Source organism: Seriola aureovittata, chromosome 4, assembly GCF_021018895.1.
Source record: "Seriola aureovittata isolate HTS-2021-v1 ecotype China chromosome 4, ASM2101889v1, whole genome shotgun sequence".
Lineage (NCBI taxonomy): Eukaryota > Metazoa > Chordata > Actinopteri > Carangiformes > Carangidae > Seriola > Seriola aureovittata.
Window position 1 is genome coordinate 22,157,010 of NC_079367.1, and position 25,731 is coordinate 22,182,740.

Genomic DNA, 25,731 nt, shown 5'->3' on the forward strand with positions numbered 1-25,731 from the left:
TTCCTTAAGCAGGAAGAGACTTCGAGCATTGTTTGATTATACTGATTGGATGTGTGCTTTAGGGAAGTAAAGACTCTGATTCAGCACTCCGCTAACACAAGCAGGTAGTGAGTAGTCTGCAGTGGGTCTGGATCCCATTTTCAAATCTGACTGTTGGGGTTTTTAAAGGTCTGACTGCACATTGTGCAGTTGTGGAACAGTCAAATAGTTTGGCCCCCAAGTGCTGACGATGGCTAGCTTTACTGTACAGTCATGGAAAATCAAATCTCCCCCAGATAATAAATACAAGGTACTAATAAAGATGTTCCACTGTGTGTGTGCCTGTAGCTTAGTACTGAAATCCAGCCTGGGCTAGTTGTGCTCAATACATTTTCATTACTGGGTAACTCAAAACAGTGATTTATTGCTGTTGGCTGTCTCCAGTGGAGGATTGTACATGACTAAATACAGTTTTGCTCAGTGAGGGCCAGTTGAGTTTGGGCGCATTGAGCCCTTTTATTCTAACTCCTGAACAGTGCAAGTATTCTCCTTCTGCCTTTTTTTTTTTTGAAGCTACACAGGCAAAAGATTGAGAGTCCGTGTCTGGCCGCTGAGCAGCCTAATTGAAAGAAACAAGCGCAAAATCTAGTTTACAGAGAATCAAATCATATCTGCTCCTGAGTTGAGTCAGTAGTTGCTGATAAGCACGCATCCTCTTTGCCACAAAGTGAACTCTTGTGGCCTCAGAGGAATTTACTGTCTGTCTTGTGTTTACACATTCAGCCACCCCTTCAGCGAGCTGCCTCTCTGTGCCCACTGTTGCATTATAGAAGATATTTTGAACAAAGTGCAACATCCCGTCCTCTCCTAAACTGACATTAAAGACTGTTCCATGTGGAGATTTGATATTCCGTGCATTCGCTTATTTTTGACAATTAACCTTTTTAGCTTTCTTCATTATCCAATAACAAACTACCTCATGCTGTTAACTGAGGAGTGTTAAAGGCGAGATACACTGTGGACAAAGCATCCCTGTATGGCTCTTGCACACACGGCCTTTCCCATAATTATATTTGATCCCCACTGAACACACACACCCTGTGTCTGTTTTTTGTAAATCATTTTCCGCGGTAACATCATTTTCTACCCCCTGCACGGTGGAAGCGAAGATTTATCTCACTGCTGTATATGTGATTTAGTGCACTGATGAGTGAAATCCTTTGAGTAAACGCTGTGAACACTGCTGCTGTAACACTGAAGGCTAAATGACTCAGAGTTGTGTCCTTGTTGCCTGCAGCAGTGTTGGAAACTGAAAACAGGGTCTGGTAGATTTAACAGCTGGTGTTGCTCACTGTAAACTTCCTGTCAAGCACAAAACCTCACACACTGACTGTTCCCAAATAACCTTTTTTTTTTTTTTTTTTTTTTTTTTTTTAAAGTGGAGCTAGACGTCATGTATGACTATCTAAGTATGTGTAATCAGCTGTGGGGACAGATGGGAGTCTGGACGATGTCCTGTGGACACCCATGTTAACAGATCAAGTTGTTTTAGAAATAGGACGATCGTGGGGCAACGTGAAGAATTTGTTTATGGTACAGTGAATGCATGACTGCAGAGAGGGAAGCAGAGGGTGGAATCTTTATAATGTGATGAACAGCTGAGCTCGTCAAAGCCGCCCCCCCCCCATCCAGCCTGCATTGTTGTGTTTGGTTCAGTCAATTCCTTCCACCATGCAACATGCTGGAACGTGCAGTCTCCTTGGTGATCACTGGTGATCCGAGCGAGGTCCCTAACCACCTGCAGTGGGGATTTTCTCCCGGCACTGCACTTTGCTGGGATGGGTCGGCTTGGCTTTGCCGGCTGCAACATAAAGAAGAGGGGGCGAACTTCAGAGAGAAAAGACACATCAGAGGAAACCCTCCTGTTTTTCTATCTATTTCAGTCAGCTGTGTGTAAACACCAATGACATGCTGTGTGCCATCTCGCATATATTCACGACTTCATGTGGGGCGTTTGTGAAAAGTTTCCCACTGAGCCGTAAAAAGTGAGGCAGGTCTATTACCCTGTATTGCTGCTGTGCCACTAGCAGCAGCTGGACACATTCCTCTCAACTTTGTCAAACAGGTCTTTCAGGAACAATGAGGAAAGGATAAATAAACAGAAAAAGGAAAAAATGCCAGTATTTAAGCCCAGACCATTGTCTGTCTTTGGAGCAAGAGTCTGTCTGCAGCATTATAAATGGCCAAAATGCAGCACATTGTCCTCCTCCTTTTGTGCAATAGTTGTGGCTAATTATCAGCCTGGAAAATGAACTGCTGTGTGAATACCAACCGAGTGCATGCTGAATGGGGGCTTTTGCATTATCAGCATTGCCAAATGACATGAGACAAAAGGCAACAGGATAGAGCCATCTCCCTGTAATGCTGGGATAATGGTCAGATTGTGGGGGCTTTCAGCAGCCTGTGTGCTGCGCTGTGTTGTGTGGAGAGGATATGCATGCAGAGAAAAAGAGGACCGTCGCTGCATCCATTTACTTTAGCCAGCTCTCAGAGTCCCTGCTGCTCTGGTACTCCAAATATGCCTGTGGAGAGAAGGGGAAACTGCCACAGACAGAGGTAAGAATATGGATAGAGTGGACGGGCCCTTAAGTGGATCCTCATGTCAAAGCCCCGTGGTACCAACAGTGTGCCCCCACCCACACACCCAACCCCCCACCCACCCCCCGGCCCCACTCCTCTTTCTCTGCTGCACGGTCTGCCCTGACCTTGGGCCTTTGTGAGTGTCACAGTGTTTTAGCTGTTAAGCCTTTCTTCAAACAAACAGTAACATAATGATACTTCAAACCCCTCCAGCACCACAGGGTACCCTAAATAAGCCAGCCTTCCACAGCCCCTTCACTTCCCTCTGCCTCCTGCTTTTTACCATGAATATTAAACAGGGGTGAAGTGCTGAGGAATGCCTCTGAACCAGAAGAATGTGTCCAGTTGCAAAGTCGTCCTTTTAGTCCTCCCCTGGCCACGCTATAAAAACTAAAACTCCACTTACGGTGTGAAGTTTGTTCGTTATGTGCTCGTGGTGAAAACTTGTGATGCAGATTTACTCAGACATACTGTAGCTTGCATGTGAATACACACATAGAAGGGCTTGGGTTTAACGTGGTCGTCACGGGGGAAAGCAGATATGTGCAATACTGTGTGTCAAGTTCTCTGTCAGTGGCTCTCTAATGAGGGGATCGATTACGTGCTTGCAGGTGGTGGTCCTGGTCTTGAAGGCTGATGCGTGCATTTAAAACCTTAAGCTCCATCAAGGCGCAGAGATCATTGGTCCACCATGCTATTGTGTGTGTCTGTCCTGACTGGCATGGTTGTCAGCTGAGAGAAGGGCTGAGGGGCCTGGGCTGGGGCCTGGACTGGGGCCTGGACTGCCTTTCTGACTGCCTGAGAACAAAGCGCCTCCTCTAGCCTGTAATCAAAGCCCTGGGAAATAACAGACATGACATTCACCTGGACAAACACACATTCACTGCTTTGTGTGTGTGTGTGTGTGTGTGTGTGTGTGTGTGTGTGTGTGTGTGTGTGTGTGTGTGTGTGTGTGTGTGTGTGTGTGCGCTGTTCATATGTGCTTGAATGTATGTATAACTTGCTCTCACTTGTAGCTCGTATGCGCGCACATAAAGAAATCCAACAAACTTATTCTTTGAAAACATTCCTCAGACAATAATAGACAAAAGTATCCTGAAGCTCTCTGAGGCGACTGGAGAAGTGCTTGCGGTCTTGAGGTACTTCAGGTGTTCCCTCTGGGACCTGTGGTCGTGTTGGATTGGGAAAGTGTTCTTTGGCTCAGCTTACTCTGAGGAGGAGCAGGCCCCACTGATAGTGATTTAGGCTTCAAGTGGAGGTTGAGTGGGAACAGCACAAAAAAAACTAGATATAAAGTAGTCCAGTTGTACTCTGTCTCTGTTAGGTCAGAGCAAAATCCCAATAAAAAAAATTAAAAAAAAAAAAACTCTTTAGCATCAACCCATTATGTGTTTGTGAGTGCATTTTCTAATAGTGTTGTAATGGCCTTTTGGTGAATAAATGCTCACAGGCATCGCTGTAATGTTTTGTAATGTTTGAGCTATGCTGGTTTTTTTTTTCTCTGTGTCAAACCACAGACCCCAAGTGTCTCTCTGATTGTAATATTGCTGTTTTTCCTCTCCTTGTTTAACCTCTCTCCTCCTCTTCTTCTATTCCCACAGATACGTGGAGGGAAGCTGATGATCACAAATGCCCGGAAGAGCGATGCCGGGAAGTATGTGTGCGTCGGCACAAACATGGTTGGAGAACGGGAAAGTGAAATAGCTGAACTTACAGTGCTTGGTAATTAATCCTTTTTTTTTTTCTCTATTGGAGTACTTCAATCTGTTGTCTTTTTTGCTTTCTGTCCACATACAACCCACAAACATGCACACACACACACACACACACCCACTCTGTTTGTCTGCAGAAAGAAACTGAATCCAGATGTTAAGCTTTGATTGTCTATCTCCCCGGGAAGTAAATGGTGTCGCCGACCTTTATCAGATAGAGTGTGAGATGACCTCCAATCTCGCACCTCACTACGAATCCCACACTGACCCCAGCAGCTCCTCTCGCCTCACCACCAGCTGCCCCCTATTTCATCATGAGCGACCCCTGACCCTGATACTCTGTCGTGTCCTCAAGCAGACACAGACCATGTCCAGACTCCTGATTTTTATCGCTGGCTTTTTTCACTTCCTCCACCTCCTCTCCTCAGAGACCTCTAATAATCTGACAGAAGGAGCAACAACAAAGGCAGTTTCGCAAAGATAAATAATCATACTGAAATAATGCTGCCAGGGCTGAAATGAGGCCAGCTCCTAGCTTTAGTGTTTGTCCACATGAGTGAGTATCGCAACCCAGAAACTCTGGTTAATCATAAACCACCTTGGTTAGTTTTTTTGGTCCTGAGTCTGAAGGAATGTTTTCAGAACAACTGAAAGCTATGATTTTTTTTAAGCCTTAGAAAATCTTGAAAAATAAACATTGGAGATGCTGCGGTGACCCTGTACCGCTGGGATTTGATGACCAGATAGTCAGAGCTGGACTTTAGAATGTGGTTAACAAGATGACAAAAGGGGTTAGACTTTTTGTCAGGGGCTTGTTAAGCATCCTGACTTCAATTCATTTAATGTTGTGTCATGTCATGTGTAATTAAAGCCATATACTGTACCACAAAGTAGTTACTGTTTCCTGGCTTGTGCTTTGTCTTGTGACTTAAGTGTACTGACTAGTCTCTATAGTCTAGTCTAGTAATTTTGTTTAATGTTAATCATAAACTGGCCATCATGTTGTCATGCCACGTCTCTGAATACAATGTCACACTATTTCCTTATTTTCATTCCAGGACACATTAAATTCAATATGTCATTTTCCACTGGTATTCTTTGAGTTTTCAATTTTAAGTTCAAACTTCACTCTAAAGTCTGAGTAGCACAGATTTATTGAAGGATTCAAAGCTACAGATACATTATTCCAGTACCATCCTTCTCTGCTTTGCAATGTTTAACTTTTGTGCTGCTCTCATCTCTGCAGAGCGTCCCAGTTTTGTGCGTCGCCCAGGCAGCCAGGTGGTGTTAGTGGACCAAAGTGTAGAGTTCAGGTGCGAGGCCCGCGGTGACCCAGTTCCCACCGTGCGCTGGAGGAAAGACGATGGTGACCTGCCCAAAGGAAGGTATGAGTCATCAGCTTGTCACCTTTCATCGCACAATACCTTCATCCCTCACCATCTCCCCTGGCTTTGTTTGATCCGCTGCTCGCTTTTGTGTGTGTTGTCAGCTGACGCATGTTGCATTGAGTGAGTCTGCCTGTGCGGTTTTTGTGTCTAGTTTTATTTTGACAAGGCGAACACCTGTTTTGATCCAGATACGAGATTCGTGAGGACCACACCCTCAAGATCCGTCGTCTGACCTCGGCTGATGTAGGCTCCTACACCTGTGTGGCAGAGAACTTGGTGGGCAAGGCGGAGGCGTCGGCCACGCTCACTGTCCACGGTGAGTCAGTATATACAATTTCGCACTCTTTCATTTACAGCCCCAAGGACAGCCATTATAAATTAATTTCCATTTTGGTTTATTGTGCAGCTTGATCTGATTGCAAATCAGCCCGGCCACATTGCAATAATAGCATTCAGCTTTAGTGCTAGATGGTCATCACTTTCAACTATTCTCTCTCAATTAGCTGATTGATTTCTAATAAAAAAGAAAGGCAAAAATCTATAACAGCTGTAGAGCCGCACACATGGGATCTCAACAACAATCGATTTCATTTGCCCTATACAAGTGGCATTTCTCCGGAGGCCTGTCTTCCTTCACGTTTTAAGACATTCAGTACTATTTGTGAACCTATGAAATATCTTTGTGTCTCCTGTGGCCCTCTCCATCGGACGTCTTATTAACACAGTTGGAATATAAAGCAGCCGGTCACAGAGTGTGAACATTCAGAAAGAAGCCATTCAGAGGAACTGGGGGGCTGGGATCACCCCCCCCCCCCAAACCCTCCTGAGAGTCAGGGAAACACAGGGGCTATTTAACGCCACACTAATGGGAATGTTGGGAGTCGGGTGAGGGAAGAAGCGAGGGAAGGAGGGAGGAGGCTGACGGCAATGGAGAGTGGGATTGGATGGAAGGACAGTGAATATGCTGGTCTTGGTGGCGTCTCGCCACTGATGCAGAACGGGTCGGGAATTGGGGCTGTGGGCGACTGCGGTGAAGAAGATGGGGGGGGGTTTCTGCGGTGAGGTCGGTCATATTAATGTCACTCGCAGGAGTCAGTGTAGCGGAGATATAAAGAGACAAGGCAATTCTATTCCTCTTCCAACCCCCCACCCCCAACCCCCACCTGCAAACACAGATACTTCATCTTCACATGGCTACCCTGCAATTATTCCTTGATTTTCTCCTCAAGACAGCAATACTCAGATTGGAGGAGCGAGATTAGGCAAACCTGTCAATACACCCGTCAATATATCTACTTCTCTTATTGCCTTTTTTCACTCTTTCTCTCTCCCTGATGAAAGCTTAGTTAATGAAAGGGAACAGCATTGATGCACTGGTTCAATAAGCTGTTTTCCTGGCTTAGAATCATATTTGGAAAGCTTAAACCTCCCTTGTCCTCAGTGGAAATAAAATGTCTTAACCTCAGGGCAATTCCCTGCTGCCCGCATGCAGAATCAAGGCACTGACCCTCTTTTCATACATTATGCCTTTCAACCCCCCTCCCCATGTTATAAGAGTTAGACAGGCGTGAAAACTGAAGTAAAAGCACTTAAATTGATTACACTTCACCAAAGAGGAAGCTCTGCTATAGAGTTAAAGGACAAATGCGTGATGCTTTCTCAGAGTGTAAAATCAAATGAAAAGGACGGTCACGTCACATAAATCATAGGAATTCTACTGTCACAGTGAAATCTGACTGATGCCTGAACCAAAGTTCCTAGAAGAAGCATTTCCATCGACTCCTCAGATCCCTGAGCTTCATCCAGACCAGGACATGAGGAGGCCAGGGAAGCTGTGGGCACTGAATAGTCCAGCTAATTAAAGACAAGCAGGCCACAGTCCCACGCCCGGAAATGACATGCTTCTAATTACAGATGCGGGCGCAGGAAAGGAAAAGAAAAGACTGGTAATTGTAGGTCTAAACAGACCAAACTAGCAGAAACGATGTATAGGTAGTGAGATGTCGCTGTAGTAGTGAAGACAACAGTAATGTGGGGGGCAAGAGTTTAGACTGTGGGTTTAGTGGGGACTGCTGTCGCTCTACATCAAGAGTCAGGGAATGGCAAGAGTGCTGAGCCACGGCTTAAGAATAACTGAGCAGCTGAATAAAATCATTTCAGTGGTGAACTACTGGCAGAGAGAACGACACCACAGAATGGGTAAAATAGGCCGAAGTGGAATTAATGTAAATATTCTTTGAACTCAAGTTTTTTCTGCTAAATCTGCTCTGATGTGTAAATGCATGATAAAACTGAAATAAAATTGGATTTAAAAAAACTTTTTAAAAAATGGTTTAATATAGAAGTCATTCCCTGCAGTGTCATAATGGAATCTGCTTGTCGTAGCATTATATTGTGAGTAAATGATATTAGAAATATAGCAAGATGCACAAAAAAAAAGATAAGATATTGCCCTTCAAAGCAAACCCCTTTTTAAGAGCTGGACAGTTTATGAGAATATTCCAGCTCTGTGTGGACAGAGGGCGATTTTCACTACTTCCGTGGCGAGTCTGTCAGTGAATAATGTCAACATTGTGGGAACGGCGCCTTGGGCTATTTTTCTTTCACTATGCTCTGCTCTCGCTACTAACTTAATCAATGAATTATTGTCTTACACACGTGTTTGTCAGTCTCCTACACCTCCTTTGGACTTATAAATATGTCAAGTACAATATTTCATTGATTGATGGAAGAAAGGCGTAATTGGCCGAGTCACCCGGCATATTTATAGTTTCATCGTAAAATCATTAATCTAAGCCACATGAGAATGCAGTTGTAAGATGGGTTTTGAGTCTGCTTTGGGTGTGAGTACATGTGTGTGTGTATTTTTAAAAGCTCAGGAGTCAGACAAAAGCATTTTGATCTGGGTCTGGTATGGTTAGATAATGTTTACACAGTACTTTCTTAATTAAACCTCACCAGTGGACTTCCGCCATAGGAATGTAAAGATTCAGACCCGTGTTGGACAGAATTCAAAAAATCAACGTGTTATGTTTTTTTTTCTCAGCTGGTTAAGTTTGCCGCATGCAGTGATTTATGAGGAGAAAGGTCTTGAATGGAATGGGAGTCCCCAGAGCAGCGTTGCTAATAACCCATGTAAAGGGTCTGGGAGGAGACTTGGAACTGGTGCCAAAAGAGAGTGAATGAGAGGAACTTTCTTGTCAGCAGTGTGTGCGCTGTTACAGTGATGATAAATACCAAAACCTGTTTGGGTGCCATATATAAAACCGCTGCTTTGAGTTACTCTGTAACACAAAGTTGTGAGAACCACATTTCAGCTGATGTGCAGTACACAAGACATCAGAGAGGGTCAGAATATTTAAAGCATGCTGCACTCCTCCCAATGGGAGCAACTATTAATCATGCCAAATCCTCTGCATGCAGTCCTGCTCTAGTGTTGATGTCAGGCAGACTGAACAGCAGCACCGCTCAAAATTCCATCAATATCTCTGCTGTGGTCTTCGGTACGTAGCCTGCCTCCTATTGGGCTGGAGGCCACAATGCTCAGTGTTTTTTCCTCAGCCGCTCTGATCAGCTTATTGATAGAGAATCCCCTCCGCGCTGTAAGCTAGCAGAAAGCCCACAACAAAGTAGCCCGGTCAGATTTTAGGCTCACCTCTACCTCCAGGTCCACAACTGTGATCACAGCAGCATGGGAGAGGTAGGGTTACCTAATTAAAGGCTTAGACACACATGAATGGATGTGTGTAGGTGTTTTAGGGGGGGTTGTGTATTTGTGGGTGTGAGCGTTCTCACGATTGTGTGTATCTAAAGCTTCTCACACATGGGTAGTGGTGAGCGTCTTCTTCTGGGAGTGTTTGATGTAAGTCTTATCTGCATTTTAAAGGCCAGCGATAGGCAGGGGGAGGAGGGAGGGGGGTTGGTCATTACTCTGACTGACAGCGTTTATGTTTCCGAGGGAGCCGTTGGAGCAGACAGATTAGATAAGGTGAGTGATTGGCTGGGGGAGATTTATGGCCAAAGAGTGACAGTTAACATTCACCTTGTGCTTTTATGGACTGGGTGTACATTTGCAAGGCTGTGCTTGAGGGACTGTGCTCTAGCTGATCCTCAGGGTGCTCTAAACTTCATTAATGGTACAGGGATGTTCACCGTCACACAACACCTGGAAAATGAGGGAAAAAGTAAACAAAGAGAAGGGAAAAGTAAACAAACCATGATGTTGCTCAGCATAAAACATCTGCCGTGTGTGTTTCGTTGTATTGTCTGTTTGCCTTTTTTGTCATGTTTTGTTTTTGTTGATTCAGCTCTTCTTCAGTTGATTCTTTTGTGTGCGTGTGTGTGTGTGTGTGTGTGTGTGTGTGTGTGTGTGCGTGTGTGTGTGCGCGTGTGTGTGCGCGTGTGTGTGTGTGCATTTTTAATGCACTCCTGATCACCCATGGTAATTACTCTTTGTTGTGTGCATCATGTGGTCTCCAGGGTGTGAGCCGAGGGTGAAATATGACATGTCTTTTATTCACTGAATGATGATAACATGATTATTTGTGCTTCATGGACGTCACATTGTTATTTTCCTTATCTCTCTTCTCTGTCATGCTGTTTATTATTTAGTTATTCATCTTTGGGTTTTTTGTTGTTGTGTTTTTGTTCCCTTTTTAGTCGTGTCTGGTAAGTTGAAATGTCACCCGTCACCTATTCACCGCCCTGACAGAGACAGGAAGCTGTCACAACCCCCCTTCATCCTCCTCCCATCACCTCTCCACCCTCCAATCAGCACTCATGTTTCTGTTGTCATGGGCAACAGTGACAAAAGGACATTAATGGGTAAAAATATGCTCAGCTTGGGCCTCCAAGGTAAAGCCGCATCATTTCATTCTATTATTTCCCCCCTTTATGCATTACCAAACACCCCATCTTATTCATGGACAAATTATGTCTGTATTTCAAATGACAGCTTTCAGATTGCTTTTCTTTATGTACAGCATAGCTCCTATATAAATGGATTAAAATGTTAGGAGATTTAATACATTTGAGAACATATCCATAGTCCTTTTGAAATGAACGGGTAAACTACCCTGCCTCTCGACGGCCACATTTAGGGTGTGTCTCCTCACGTAGATGGCCTATTAGACCAGCAAGGCCTTGTGTCTGCTGCAGAGGGGCATGGGTGACATTGGGCTATGACACCACACTTAGTCTGAGATGGAATTTGTCATTAAGATGCATAGATACTGCATCCTGGTTGAGGCCTGTGCTGTTGGAGAGTGTCAGCATGGACAGATGGCTCAAATTTATTCCCCATTTCCATGTAAATTTTAATGGTGCATGCCCTTGCCCATGCAAATAAGGGGGCATGGGAGTAACCCTTGTTTTTTCTATTCATTACATATATAATATGCCTGCATTTTGAATTTGATCGGCGTTGTTTAATCTGCTGTGCACACACCATGCGAAGTTTTGAAAGAGAGCTTATACCCTTAACATCTGATTTGAATAGAACCAGAGCTGCAGTCAAATTTCTTTTCTTTCTTTCAAATAGCCCAGACCACTTGTAACTGTAATATTATGACAACTATAATAATATACTATGGTGTGTTTGTCTATTCAATGGCTAACCATTGTCATGACTGTCCTCCAGTGCCCCCGGCATTTGTGGTGAGACCAAGGAACCAGGTGGTTGGGGTTGGCAGAACCGTCACCTTCCAGTGCGAGGCCACTGGAAACCCACAGCCAGCCATTTTCTGGCAGCGGGAAGGCAGTCAGGTAAACAAAATAAACTATGACAAAGGTTTTCATTTCAAAATGCTCCTTGTCCATTTGGAAAACATTCAAGCATGCTCATTCAAAGCTCTGAAAAGCGCTATTTTTGGTAGGCATAGTTCAGGAGATCGCTGAGACGGATGTTCGCATGCGTATACCATTCTCGCCAAATAAAAGTCTGACTATATGTGATCTGTTTTCATACCCCACAGAACCTGCTCTTCTCCTACCAGCCTCCTCAACCCTCCAGCCGATTTTCTGTATCTCAGACTGGCGACCTGACCATCACTGATGCCGAACGCTCAGACGTGGGCTACTACAGCTGCCAGGCCCTCAACATCGCTGGCAGTGTCATCACCAAGGCTCTGCTAGAGGTCACTGATGGTAAGCGACCTCACTTTAAACACAGTTTCTGCACACAGCAAAAGCCTTAGAGAGAATTAGAGGGACACTGAGTGGATGAATATTGGTATTTCAGATAATCTTTGGCTCATGAGGATAAAACCGTTCATCTGAAATGCTGTGGTCCTACTGTAGAGCATATTAATATCCGAATTGAGGCTTGTGAGGTTTGGTCTGGCCTGTTCTATGTGTTCCTGTCAGAGGTAGAGACTCTCTGGTGCCTGTGTACCCAGACCATGGCTCAGTATTTGGCTTCATTGGCTTCACACTGGCTAATGTCTCCTTTGGTATTCCATGGCTGGCTTGCTGCTGTCTACCGTTGGAAGACTGTGGCTGTGTGGTGAGGTCTGGATTGGGTCCTTTAATTACTCTGCTAGCCAATCCCTGTCAGCCTGGTGGACTAACCTTGGTTTCATTTCCACCATACCCACAGAGATCTGGGCAACTATTATTTTGTCTATGACACACCTAGATTCATCCCTTCATTTACCAAATGTCCTTCTTCATTTCAGACCTACAACGGTATGCTACGTCTCTCTCCTCTTCTCTTTCTCATTCTGTCGTGCTCTCTGGATAATAATAACAGTTATTAAAGCGAGCGGGCCGCTCTGAGGCCACAACTTCTCCGCAGGCAGATCTGGTAATTACAGGTCATGCTGACAGTGTTTTAGTAATTGCACCATCCCGGGCACAAAGGCAAAGACAAAGCGGCCCAGAGATTACACCGCAGCATGGCTCTGAGGATCTGTGCGCACATACATACATCATTATGTGTTGCCTTTACACTGTGTTTTGTATTAATTTGATTGCTCCTCACTGAATGTAACCTGCTTGTAAATCAGTGGAGCTGACAGCAATGGTCATCAATAGTCCTATGAATAATAATAATAATCAGAGGGAGGCAGACAACCTATAGCAGGAACATGATGAATCACACAGAGTAGAGACAAAATAAAAAATTAAAAACATCTTCTCCCTCTTCCTCCTCTTTCCCCCGTTTTCTCTGCCTTTATCTGTCTGTCAAATGCACATTTTCTCTCCGTGCCTTTGTTTGCTGTTTGTGTCGGCTGCTTGAACACCCGGGGTTCACAGGCTGCGAGGCAGGGAGGAGGAGTTTAAACATCTTCATGCTAATAACATTGTCAGTTCTGGCTAGATGTTTTTAAGTGTTTTTCTCCCTTGTTTTGTGTTTTATGGCTGGGGGATGGGCCGTGGGCTTGTTGGCCACGAGCGTTCGTATGCTTAGTGCCAGGCATCTGGTAGAGCTGCAGCGAGAGGACTGAAGTATCTGAGGCCGTTTCATTTTAATTACGCTGCTTTTATTTGGCTGAGTTTGACTCCTGCTGCTGAATGATTAGAAAATTGCTTCCAGTTCTTACAATTGGATTTAATTCCTCTCCCACTACCCTTGCAGTTTTCACATGCTTACATTGCTACACGCTGTTTGTCAGATTCTCACTACTCTCTGCCTTTTGTGTTTTTTCTCACACAAGCTGGATGTAATTGTCTGAATCCTCTGTTCTTTCGGTCCCCGTTACACCACGTGACCACCTTCACAGTTTTGCTCCTTCCACCTCGCCACATAATTGCTCATTCTCCTTCCTCCTTCCACAGTCGTGTCGGACCGCCCGCCGCCCGTTATCCGACAAGGCCCGACCAATCAGACGGTGGCTGTGGACGGCACAGTGGTCCTCAACTGTGTGGCAACGGGTAACCCCACCCCTACCATCCTCTGGAGGAAGGATGGTGTGTTGGTGTCCACCCATGACTCCAGGGTCAAACAGCTGGACACGGGCGCACTGCAGATACGCTATGCAAAGGTAAGACACCTGGACGCCGGTACAAACATGCTCAGATCCCCTTTTAACATCAAGCGAAGTAAACATTCAACACAGCGCCCAGTGCTGTTCTGTGACATTTGGAGTTAATTTATTATTTGACTCTGAACGTATAAACTCACCTTGTATTTCTATATTTCTATAAAAATATAATTATGTTTTTAATCAAGATTTTATATTAGGCTGCCTTTTAATGTCTCAAGCCATTCAAATAAACTTCAAAGCTGTACATATCACATCAATGATGTGCTGGCCAACCCCTGCTGGTCGGTAAATAAAGCATGTGTTCCCTGCCAGCAACCAGCCCTCTGCGGGCTGTCAGTCAGTTGTCGTGGGTTTGAAATGGAGTCTGTGAAGTCGAACAGTCCGTAGTTCCTGTCAGTCAGCAAACACAGTGGGTTTTGTGTGTAACGTTGTGTGCCGGCACATATGTGTGCGCGGTCGAGATGGCAAGCTGTGTGATGCTGAACACACTCTTCGGGAGAGAGAAGTAGGGGGTGCTGACGTGTCTTCCAGATGGAGGCGACACGGGGGTCAGAGTTCACGTCAGTTTGCGGCGTTCTGATGAATGCTGGCGTGTCTTGTGGTGACAAGATTGCGGTGTGATTGGGTTGCCAGCGTGAGACAGGCAGGAGGGGGATGCGTCTGAATCCCTCTCCCGCTGCAGCCGAGTAAACTCCGCAGGCACTGTACATTAATGAACTTGTCATTTCTCCCGGACAACTTTTTAATCAAAACGTTTGTGATGCGTGAGGTAATTTATAGAGTTTAATACATTTTCTTACCTGCCAGACAAAATAATACACACCTTGAGGGTCACTGGCAGGACAGACTGTATTCACACTCAATTTATCTCTTTCTGTTTTTCTCTATTTATCTTGCTTACACACCAGCATAGTAGCCCTTAGCGTAATATATATCACCAACAAACCACAACAGAATTATGTTTTACCAATAGACTTTGACTGCAGTTGACAGGGCGGACATTTTTAAACGTGGCAATATGAAAATATGCCGTATACCTTTGCCAGCGGGGTTATGTTTTGTTGTTTTGTTTATTAGCCTGTTAGCTAGCCGGATATCTCAGAAACCCGTCAACCGATTTCAGCTAATTTGGAAGACATTTAGTTTATGAGCCAAGAAACAATGATTAGTTTTTGGTCTGGATTCCGATTCAGGTACAGATCCAAGAAGAGCTTTTTTTTCAACTCTGTTTTCTCATGAACTGCTGCACTTTCAGGGAAAAAAGAATCTGGCGCATGCACCACATGATTGTCTCTCACTGTGTATTTTGATGCAGGTCCAGATCTAATTCAGATTATACTTGCCATTATTAAAATAACAAACTTAGAGGATTGTTCAGCCTTGGTAGAGGATTAGGGAAGTAAGTGCTTTCCAGTGTTGTTCCAAAATGAACATGTAACTACACTATATCTCAACATATCTTTGGGATCCCACTTTTCCCAACAAAGTTATATCTAAAAGTGTATGAATAATGGAGGTTTGAACATATATCTTCAGTGCAGATTGTAACCACATCTGTTGAACAGGGCAGTGACTTCCATGTTTGGTACCCAGGGGGATGGTAGAGAGAGACAAAAGGTCTCCAATTAGTCTATGATCCTGTGAAAACCTTTTCCATTTGACTAGGAATGGCTGTCACTTGGCCTTTCCAGCTGCTTTCCCCCAGTTTCTGCTATGAAAGAGATGATACTGAGATTATCAGGCAATGACAGCTGCCTGCTACTGACTCCACCAGAATGTCAATAAGTAGCGCAGGGGGGAGCAGGGAGAAAGGGAGCAAGAGGCTGACGGGGGAAAAGATACTACTACCTATTTAGAAGACTGTAACACACATTTAAATGGTTTTCATTTAACTACGTTTCCTCCCCTCGACCCCCTCCAGCTCGGTGACACTGGCACCTACACCTGCATTGCCTCCACACCCAGCGGAGAGGCCTCATGGAAAGCCTATTTAGAGGTTCAAGGTAAGGCTAATCAAATAGTGTCCAGGATATATTGCCCATTATTTTTCTAACAAATGTAGTTTGTTTTGTTTTGTTTTTTCAATTGCTGGGTATGTTTCATTATTTATTCTGATTGATGAAAGAGCAAAACAAATTAGGGTTTTTGCGTGGCTTTGGTTTTTTTGGAAAATAGCAATAAAGTACATTGACTTGTTTGTATCCCTCTCTCTGTTCTACATGTAGAGTTTGGAGTCCCAGTCCAGCCAAACAGACCTACTGACCCAAACCTGATCCCCAGTGCCCCTTCTAAACCTGAGGTCACAGATGTTACCCGCACTTCCGTCACCCTTTCCTGGAAGCCGAATCTTAATGCTGGAGCCACACCCACCTCCTATATAATAGAGGCCTTCAGGTAAAACTAATCAACTTGCCCATCAATAGACTAATTATTCCATGGCTTTCTTGAAACCTTTGAAAGTTTCATTCTCTGTGTTGCTTCCACAGTCATGCATCAGGGAGCAGCTGGCAGACCCTGGCAGATCATGTGAAAACTGAGTCATTTGTACTGAAGGGCTTGAAGCCCAGCGCAGTCTACCTCTTCTTAGTACGGGCAGCCAATGCCTATGGGCTGAGTGATCCCAGTCCTATCACTGATGCTGTGAAAACACAAGGTGAGAACTGCCCTCTTACTGATGTGAATTTGATCTACAGTACAGTGGTGTTTTGTTTTTTTTTAAGACAAGGTCATTCATTTTTTAATGTCTGTGCTCCTGCACACAGATATCCCTCCCACCAGCCAGGGTGTGGACCATCGTCAGATCCAAAGGGAGTTGGGAGAAGTGGTAATCCACCTGCACAACCCCACCATTCTTTCCTCCTCATCTGTCAGGGTGCAGTGGACAGTGAGTATCATTTTCTCCCTGAATGCATTATTGCCACTTTTTCTTGTCACATTCTCACACAGCTGCAGCCGCATACAGATTGCCATATGGATCATTGGTATCACTGACCACCAAGGCTCCAAGGTTAGTTTAGTGATATGCGTATGGTCAATTTGTCAGGCAACTCAGCCGAGCTAATGTGCTAACGTCCTAGCACCCTGCAGAGGAAGGACACTGCAGTGAGCAGCCTGGAACACAATCCAAGTGTTCTTAGTATCCATCTGGCGTTAGCCTGAACTGGTCAGCTGGCCAGAGACCAAAAATCTGCAGCTTTGCCCACAGCGGACCACTCAACCGCCCAAAAGCTTAACTACAGAGCCCAGCCTTCTGCAATAGGCCATATAGTGGCATATAATAGTGTGTGGCGTGCCAGTCTGTGCCCTCTCAGATTGAAAACACTTGACGGCTGTTAAAATAATACAAGTGAGAAGGAAGAGGCGGCCAACTCATGCTCTTAAGTGGAAATGGCTTACAGATGTTAAAACGGATAGGTGGAAGAGGAGGAAGTAGAAGTAGAACTGGGAGCTTATGTTGGTGTTTCTTTGCTGGTACAAGCTGCAATTGATCCGGTTAATGTATTATGAGTTGTTTTTTTTATTTTTTATTATGACACAGTATAAATACGCATTACAGCTGTCTACCTTACATAGATATATAGATATTAGTCTGGGGTATGGTTCACTGAAGGCAGAGAACAGTCCGTTTTTACCTTTAGACATAAAGACACCCCTACATTCCCAGGTATTATGAAGTGCCACAGTGATTGATGAATGGGACTGAGGAAACGTGAAAAGGATAGTGACACGTCAAGACTGATTTAAGACATTACTGCCCAGTTACCCTGTCACCCTGGAATGTATCAGGAAAAAAACATGCGGCATGAGGGAGACTGACGCTGTAGTCGAGCGCCACAGTTCCCTGGTTTTGTGGTGTTAAATCTATTCCCAGTGTAGAGTTTCTTGGTTCTACATATTCCTTTGTCTCGCGGTAAATGGTTGCACACTTTTCAGGCTAATGAAGACCACCTGAGCCGGCAGCATATTTTACAGGGGAGGGATAAAGAAATCACTAAAATCTTTACAAGCCAGTGCTGCTTGCCTTCCACAGGGACTTGTAGGGATATTAGCATACCGGTTAGCGGTTATTCTTTTCCCCAACCATGCTGGATAACAAAGCGACATTAATTATCCCTAGATTAAACTAACAGACAAATCCTTTCCAGTTCCATTTATTGTCTTTATTTAGCTACATCAGGCACTGTAAAACTTGTTGTATTCTCGACTTCTGGTTCTCCGTATAAAGATCCACTTTTCCCCCGTCTTCCTTGACTTCAGCAGCCAGGCAGTACACTAGAGAGCAGGACAGGATGAGACAGGCTGTTCTGGGAGCCTGGGCCCTATTTAACCAGCTCCAGACATAGAGGAACCTCTGGCCAATGACCTCATACTGTGGTTTTCACAAATCGCTGCTGCTCCAAATGGCGCATAGACAGACAGCCGAAGAGAGAGATGTAGATGTGGATGGATAAACAGAGGGGTGATGTGATGAGTTAGCACCCCATTCCATCCACCGCCTCGTGTATCAGTTGCATGAATCTACAGTTGTCCGGCGATGCTACAAGCTATTACATTACTGTATCATTTTCCACTGTGAACTGTGAAGCATGTAATCAAGTCAAGCTGACACTGTCTTTGTCTGTGTCCCTGTGCCATTCACTAGGTGGAGCAGCAGTCACAGTACATACAGGGCTACAAGGTGATGTACAGGCCTTCACCGGAGGGGCTGCAGAGGACTGAATGGGCTGTGTTCGAGGTGCGCACCCCGGGGGAGGACAGCGCCGTCGTGCCGCAGCTTCGGAAGGGAGTCACATATGAGTTCAAAGTCCGCCCCTTCTTCAACGAATTCCAGGGAACAGACAGCGATGTCAAAATTGGCAAGACGCTGGAAGAAGGTGGGGGGGATGTGAATATGTGTGTGACTGTGTGCAAGCGTGCTTCAGTGCTCGCTCGCTTGCATGTGTGCATGCATGTTTTCATGTTTACACAATTTTATATGCTCAGCTTGTATGTGCGAGAGCATACAACAGCTGTTCACAGCAGGCAGTGAGGGCAGGATTATGTTATGTTCAAATGTGGTGCATTCAAGCATGCTGGGGTGGATGTTCAGCTCTTTAAAAAGGCCCTATGGAAACCCATACACAACACTCCAGTGCAAGTGTTGTACTAATTTTTCACAGGGTGTGGTTGTGGAGGTCTCATGAGGTTTGGTTGAAACCCAACTGCAAATTTTCAATCTGTAGCAAACACTTTAGAGAAGTGTGAGAGCAAAGTGTTTACCAGAGAGAGAGTGTGTGTGTGTGTGTGTGTGTGTGTGTGTGTGTGTGTGTGTGTGTGTGTGTGTGTGTGTGTGTGTGTGTGTGTGTGTGTGTGTGTGTGTGTGTGTGTGTGTGTGTGTCTTTGTGTGTGTGTGTCTTTGTGTGTGTGTGTCTTTGTGTGTCTGTGCGTTTGTGTGTCTTACATGTGTAGGAGTGTTTTGATCTCTTTCTGCTGGATTCTCCTTTGTTCCCAATTTTGTTGATAATTGTTTTCGGGGCTCTATACATAATGTTTGTTCTCCCGTAAGCACAAAAATGCTTGTTTTTATAACACTCACTCACACTGTGATTACCTCTTTTATGTTGCATTCATAATTATTTCAGTGTAATTACCATTGGACCATAGGTTGGCGTTCACACACCGCCATACTCCCCACTATCATAACTCCCTGTCTGTTTTAAGGAAAACAGTTATTTGCTTTTATTTCCTCACAAAATCATTCGTATTAAACAAACTCAATTTTCAGATGAAAGTGACATAATTTTGATAATTTGTCCTTTGTTCTCACCTCAGTCGCACACAGAGATAAAGAACAAATTCTGGCGGCTGAATGGGATGAGGGGAGGCAGGGCGAGACTGCATGCAGTTATGGAAAAAAAAAAAAATCAGTATCATGTATGAAGGTGTGTTTTTTTTAAATCTTTTGTCTGCCCCCTTTCAGCTCCCAGTGCCCCTCCTCGTGAGGTTACAGTGACGGAGAGTGGGGACAATGGGACTGCCATCGTGGTCTCCTGGCAACCCCCTCCAGAAGAGGAGCAGAATGGGGTGGTCCAGGAGTACAAGGTAACACAGAAAAAAAAAAAAAAAACTGCCAGCAGCTCCCTCAGGTCTGAGCAAGCAGGACTCAAACTGTAGATGTAGAGAGACACAAAGGAGAAACAAACAGAGATACAGACAGATACAGCAGATAACAGAGAAAGGGACAATGCACAGACATGGAAAAGGTAATGAATTCCTGGTGGGGGCACACCTTTCCTCTGTGCTACTCCTCCTCGGTGCAGCAGAGGCTCAGAGACGGAGGAGGAAAGGAGTTGAAAGCAGGGGAGCTGGTGGAAAGTGTTGTGAAACAGTGCCATCAGGTGGAGAGAGCAGACTCACACATCCTGTGCTGTTTCAAAGGTGAAGAGTAGTGAGGGGCCTTTTCTGTGGCACTAATGGTAGAAATGATCGGTAGTTCCCTGGTGATCACAGATCCTAGTGGGATTAGTGGAGATAAAATGTTGGGGTTTACATGAGAACAAATATGTATCTAATGTAACTTAAGTGTTCATTTTTACCGATGTAAATGAAAAGTGAAAGAATGAGATAAACTACATAAAACTTAACTAAAATGTAGATTATTATAAAAGAAGAGACATCCATGCAGAGGCAGGTAAAAGTGTATTTTGTAGAGTGGAGAAGAAGCTATAATAGCGACCAAGGACATAACAATGAAGAAATAGATGTTTATTATAATTCCAGTCATTTCTTTGGTCTGGAGCTGTGCTAATGCGTTCTTAAACCCACAGTGATTCTTCTTTCCTCCTCCTTACTTGACAATGTGTGCTCTTTTTGTAATAGCTTCACTTTGGGCAGCACTGTCCTCGCATTCATTATGCTGTAGAAGTCCTGTATTTTAATTGGAAAGCCTTTTTTATGTCACAGGGAATATATGTTAGTGGTGGAAGGGAGGATGAAGCAGAGCCAGTGGAAAAGTTAAGCCGCTGTTAATTTTCCAGGTAAATGTTTCTGGTGATAGAGTGATAGAGTAATTTCATGGTTTTTAAGTCCAGTCTGAGAGTGTTCCCTGCTCATTACCGAGCCCGGTCCCTAGCGGCAATTCCACTCACCGCAATTTCTAAGATACACAGAAAATGTCAGTGCTGTGTGGCTTCATCATAGAAGTGCAAACACGTGCACACATGTATGGTACACACCCAAGGAGGTGTGTATGTTAACCGGGTTAACTGCTGGGAGGAGGTTGGGGGTAAAGAAAGCAGATTGTCAGGGGTTCAGGATGTGGAGGTCTCCAGGCCTCATGCTGAGGTGAATGTATACTTGTCTTTGTGACCTGGGTCTGAGTTAGCCTGGGAGACCGCACTCCTTCCTGTGATTGACAGCACTTAGCTTCTGCTGAAATTGGGTTATAGTCGTGATCCCCATTTGTTTTTCATGAGCTTAAGGCAACACTGAGACATGTTATGGCTACCTCGGCTAATACTGACCCTGTGTTGAGCGCAGCCAGTAAAACATAAAGCCGTGTTGTAAAATCTTTTGCTACCTCAGAGATGTAACACAATACCCACAGTGCACTAAAATGTTGCAATAGCAGCACCATCCAATTATATGGACGCAGATTGGTGGCCGCTACCACACTGAATGTCGTCAGGAAACCCTCATAACATTTCCTCAATCTCCCACTTTCTCTTTGTCTTGTGTTATGGCAGATTTGGTGTTTGGGGAATGAGAGCAGGTACCACATCAACCGCACAGTTGACGGCTCAACCTTATCCGTGCTGATTCCCAGCCTGGCCCCGGGGATCCGCTACAGTGTGGAGGTAGCGGCCGGCACCGGGGCCGGTCCTGGGGTCAAGAGCGATATCACCTTCTTCCAACTTGGTGAGTTAAAAACAAGCTTTTATTTCTCTCTCACAGGAGGTGACATAATCATTTTGTTTTCCCTCTGGTGGATATATTTGCTGTATTCCGGTGTGTTTTGTCCTCTGGCAATCCTTCCACACAGAACCATCAATCACCAGTCGCCTGAAAAATAATAATGACATTAATCCAGTCATCTAAAATTAAGAGGTTTTCAGTAATAAGACTTTTTGCCAAGTAAACAGGCAATTATGTAATTCCCTTTCTTCAAGCCTCTGCCTGCTTGTCTTTTCATAATTAACAGCGATACCTCAGAACTGTAATTGAAGTGATTACTGCTACACAAACATCATCAAACTTGCCACGGAAGAGTGTGATGAGTTTGAATGACAGGGAACTTTTATAGTTTCTGTGCACTCTCGAATGGCTTTTAGGTTCGGTCGCTGGCAGTGCGATCAACACGGGCGCATTAAATTCCTGTGTGGCAGAGCTGTTGCGCTGGCTGCCCCACCCTGCTCCATTCTCTACTCGAGGATGCAATGTTTTCTGTCTCTGTTTCGCTTCGAACAACAAAGGCAATAATGAATCCTGCACTCTGGGCACAAGCATGACATGTTATTAATACTAAGAACCACAGTGTAGACTGCACTGGGGCTAGTTGTTGTAATTTACTTCTTGGTTGGTTTTTTTTTTTTTTTTGTCCTTTTTGTCTAGACAGACAGATATTTTGAGATATTTTGTCAGTTTTTATTCCCCAAAGCTCTGAGCTGGCCTACTCAGGAGAGGGATGGAAAACACATGAATACCAGGATGAGGCAGAAAGAGAGAGAGAGAGAACTCCATCTGGTTTTAAATGTGTGATTGAGTGGGCTGGGATGGGCATGAAGAAGCATCGGCTGTGACTGATACAATTTCTCTCACTTGAAGAGTTCCTGTGGTGATTGTTGCCGTGTTCCAACACTGGAGTGGAACAATGTGCCTCGGGGACCAGCGCCTCACCCAAATGCATTTGTCACACTCTGAGCTTGCATGCGTCATCCCAGCCTAGATACCTGTGCAGTCCCTTGTGGGCTGCTTAGTCACATTGGCAATGCTCCGTTCACTGGGCCAGACAGAGCCACAAATTGAGAAGACAGAGAAGTGAGAAGAGAGGCAAACCCGAATGGAGACATGGACTGAGTGGCTGAGACAGAGACAGACAGAAGGATATGGAGGGATGGAGGCGTGGCGCTGGCTTCTTTGGGGAAGTGTTTCCGCCTCCGGCTTAGAGGGTTGATAGAGGAGAGTGGCTACAACATGAAAGACTTGAGAAAAAGGGATGAAGACAAAGTAACACGAACATGAAGAAACTTCAGAATGGCGTGGGGGTGGGGGGGTGAGGCGAGGGGGTGGGGCGTCCCAGAGAAGTCTTTCATGTATCACGCGTGAGGGAAAAGCACAGAGAGAATAGACAGATGAGAAAAACAGGCCGAGAGCGGGTTGTTTGTGAGCAGCCGTACAGACGGTGCCTGTGCACTGCATCTCACAGTAGGAACAGCTTCAAGGCATTTACACCTCAGCTTTTCACAGACGCGCCTCAGTTTGCTAATTACTCTGGCGTCTGTATTTGAGGATGATCTCGCTGGATTTATTCATATGATTGTGAAACCAGCATCGCTCAGTGTAAATGACGCCTCTCTGTGTTTTGCTATCTGGCTCCATCAGGCTGGCGTGGTGCACAGGCTCCGTTTGAACGTCTTTGGTTGCTCTCGTCCGCTCGCCATTGTTGTATGAGATTTGTGATGAAAGCCTTCTGAATAATAGAGAGAAAGGACTCCCGTTTTCACAAGCCAGCCTCACACACACCCACTGAGATGAAGACTCTTTTTGTGCGAGAGGAAGAAGGAATGTTCATAGCTATGTACTGTTTTAACTCCATTTATTTTAGATACATTTTCCCTATTTCAGACTTTTCCACTTGGTTTGAGTTTTAGGTTTAAATTTTTATCTTTTTTTCCTCTTCTCTCCCCTGGTTACACATTCCTAACTCCCTTCATTTCACTTGTGCTACACACCAACTGAATCTTTTTTTTTTTTCTTTTTTTTTCAAATCATTTTTAATCATTCTCTCACATCTCCTCCCATCATTCCCCAATCCCTCATCCTCAGATTCATCTGGGCGAATGACAGAGACCGAGGCCCCGGAGAACCCCCTGTCCCAGCAGATCTCAGATGTGGTCAAGCAGCCAGCCTTTATAGCAGGCATAGGAGCTGCTTGCTGGATCATCCTCATGGTCTTCAGTATCTGGCTGTACAGACACCGAAAGAAAAGGAACGGCCTCTCCAGCAGCTATGCAGGCATACGCAAAGGTCAGTACACGCGCGCAACATTTAACACCATCAGGAACTCGGTCCGCTTGGATTTCTAAATTTCCTGCGCTGGTTTGAGGTTGCAAGAGGTATTCTCGCTTACAAAAATGTGCGGCAGGAAATGCAGTGCAGTATTTATTAGTGTGTTCACTCATGTTTCAATCCAGTCCTCTCCCTTTTCTTCATTCAAAATGCTGCCAACCCTCCTTCACATCCTCCCTGTCGCACACAGAGAGATGTCTTTGTAGAGTGCTCTGGGTGAAGTCTAACTGAAAGTACTCTGCAGTAGAGTACTTTAAGATGTGATGTGAGTTCCCACTGAGATTGCTGCATGAAGACGTCTTTTATTTCTTTTTCATACTTCTGTCGTGCTGATTCTGCAAGGACGTGTGAAGAAGAGTGTTTCCAGTGAAGTATATTTTGAGGTCCAACAACTCCCCTTTTAGCAACTCCCGTCTGACTGGAAACAGAAAATGCCTCGGCGTCTTTATCAAGGACACACTGACATTTTCACATGCTTGAAGTAATCTTGCTGTCCTATCAGAGAGAGACCTTTAGATATGAAGGAGTTGAACATTTAGAAATTCTGTTCATAGTTTCACTTTACCGTGTTCTCAAAAATCTCTAAAATCCCAGCCCTCGGGTGTTCGGGCTGCGGTGCAACCCTCCTAGAGCCGCCACAGCGTAACCCAGTGGGTTTGTATATGGCTTGAGTGGAAGTGACAGGGTTCATGACATGCCCAACCTCTGCCCACAATAGTTAGAGTATAGAGAGAGCTATTAGCCTTTCTTTCTGAGTCTCATTTATGTGTAGGCGAGCTTAATGTGTGGCCTTGGGCTGTGCAGCTGCTGCCTGTGGGCGCTACCTGCGCCATCCCCACTTCTGGGCTCAGGTTTACTGCTGACTACCAGGGATAGAGGAGATCGACCTTCAACCTTGAAACACACACGGACAGACAATGGACTGACATAGCTGCAGCTAACCTGGGGCTATCACACAGAAAACAAACGTCATCCATGTTCTGAATCCACTGCACTTCTTGTTGATAGTGGGAACTGTGAGTCATGTGAAAGTAAGAGACACCACAGCTAAGCTTTTCTTTAGGCTCTGCGGTCTTTTACAAATACCTGTGTGGATTATAATGGTCAGAACTGATTCTTTTTTCCCCCATTATGACATATATTACCTTGAAAACACTGTCAAGATAACATTTCAGTTCCGCTATGTGAAGCAATGATACGCATGCAATCTGAGACATCTTCATCCAAGGTAACACCCTCATAAACATTATTAAACATCGCCTGTGTTCTTAAAAACAGAGGTCATTCAGAGGGAATGTGTTGAGACAGAAGAAGTAACTTCTAACGCTCCATTAGTGCAGTAATGATCTGTGGCCAGGCGGTACACGACGATACTGTGTAGGCTGAGATTACCCTCCGGCCCTGTGTGATTCTCTGTGTTGATGTTTACTCACATAAACTCAAAAGGCTCTTCAGGGGCACAGTAGGCAGTCACGCTCCCCCCCTTTCTTCTCCCTCCTCGCGTCTCCAGACCACAAGAGGCCACGGTCTTTGTTGGAACTGGTAACTAAGAATGTTTTGAAAAGAGTATAATTGCAACCACATGAAGCAACAATCTGCACTCAGGGTGAAATAGGTTGGATCGGGACTGAATGTGTACATCTGTGTGCTGCAGTGTTGTCTCCTAATAGATTACATATTTCAATTTGTCAACTCAAAAGAAAAAAAAAAAAAATCAAATAGCTTTTTCGTATTTTTCGTATTTCTCCAATTGTACAAACC

At 44.8% G+C, this 25,731-nt stretch overlaps 1 protein-coding gene across 5 annotated transcripts in view; it reads left to right on the top strand.

The window, feature by feature from the left end:
* Positions 1-25,731, top strand: part of robo1 (roundabout, axon guidance receptor, homolog 1 (Drosophila)) — a 328,239-nt gene that overhangs the window by 285,779 nt on the left and 16,729 nt on the right. For all 5 annotated transcript variants that reach the window (XM_056373312.1, XM_056373311.1, XM_056373313.1 and 2 more), the window contains 14 exons: positions 4,221-4,341; positions 5,578-5,716; positions 5,908-6,035; positions 11,358-11,482; positions 11,692-11,863; positions 13,496-13,701; positions 15,626-15,707; positions 15,930-16,098; positions 16,191-16,357; positions 16,467-16,588; positions 18,347-18,578; positions 19,664-19,785; positions 21,429-21,600; positions 23,728-23,928. In XM_056373312.1, coding sequence (XP_056229287.1) covers positions 4,221-4,341; positions 5,578-5,716; positions 5,908-6,035; positions 11,358-11,482; positions 11,692-11,863; positions 13,496-13,701; positions 15,626-15,707; positions 15,930-16,098; positions 16,191-16,357; positions 16,467-16,588; positions 18,347-18,578; positions 19,664-19,785; positions 21,429-21,600; positions 23,728-23,928 — 2,158 coding nt within the window. The remainder of the gene's footprint in view (positions 1-4,220; positions 4,342-5,577; positions 5,717-5,907; positions 6,036-11,357; positions 11,483-11,691; positions 11,864-13,495; positions 13,702-15,625; positions 15,708-15,929; positions 16,099-16,190; positions 16,358-16,466; positions 16,589-18,346; positions 18,579-19,663; positions 19,786-21,428; positions 21,601-23,727; positions 23,929-25,731) is intronic.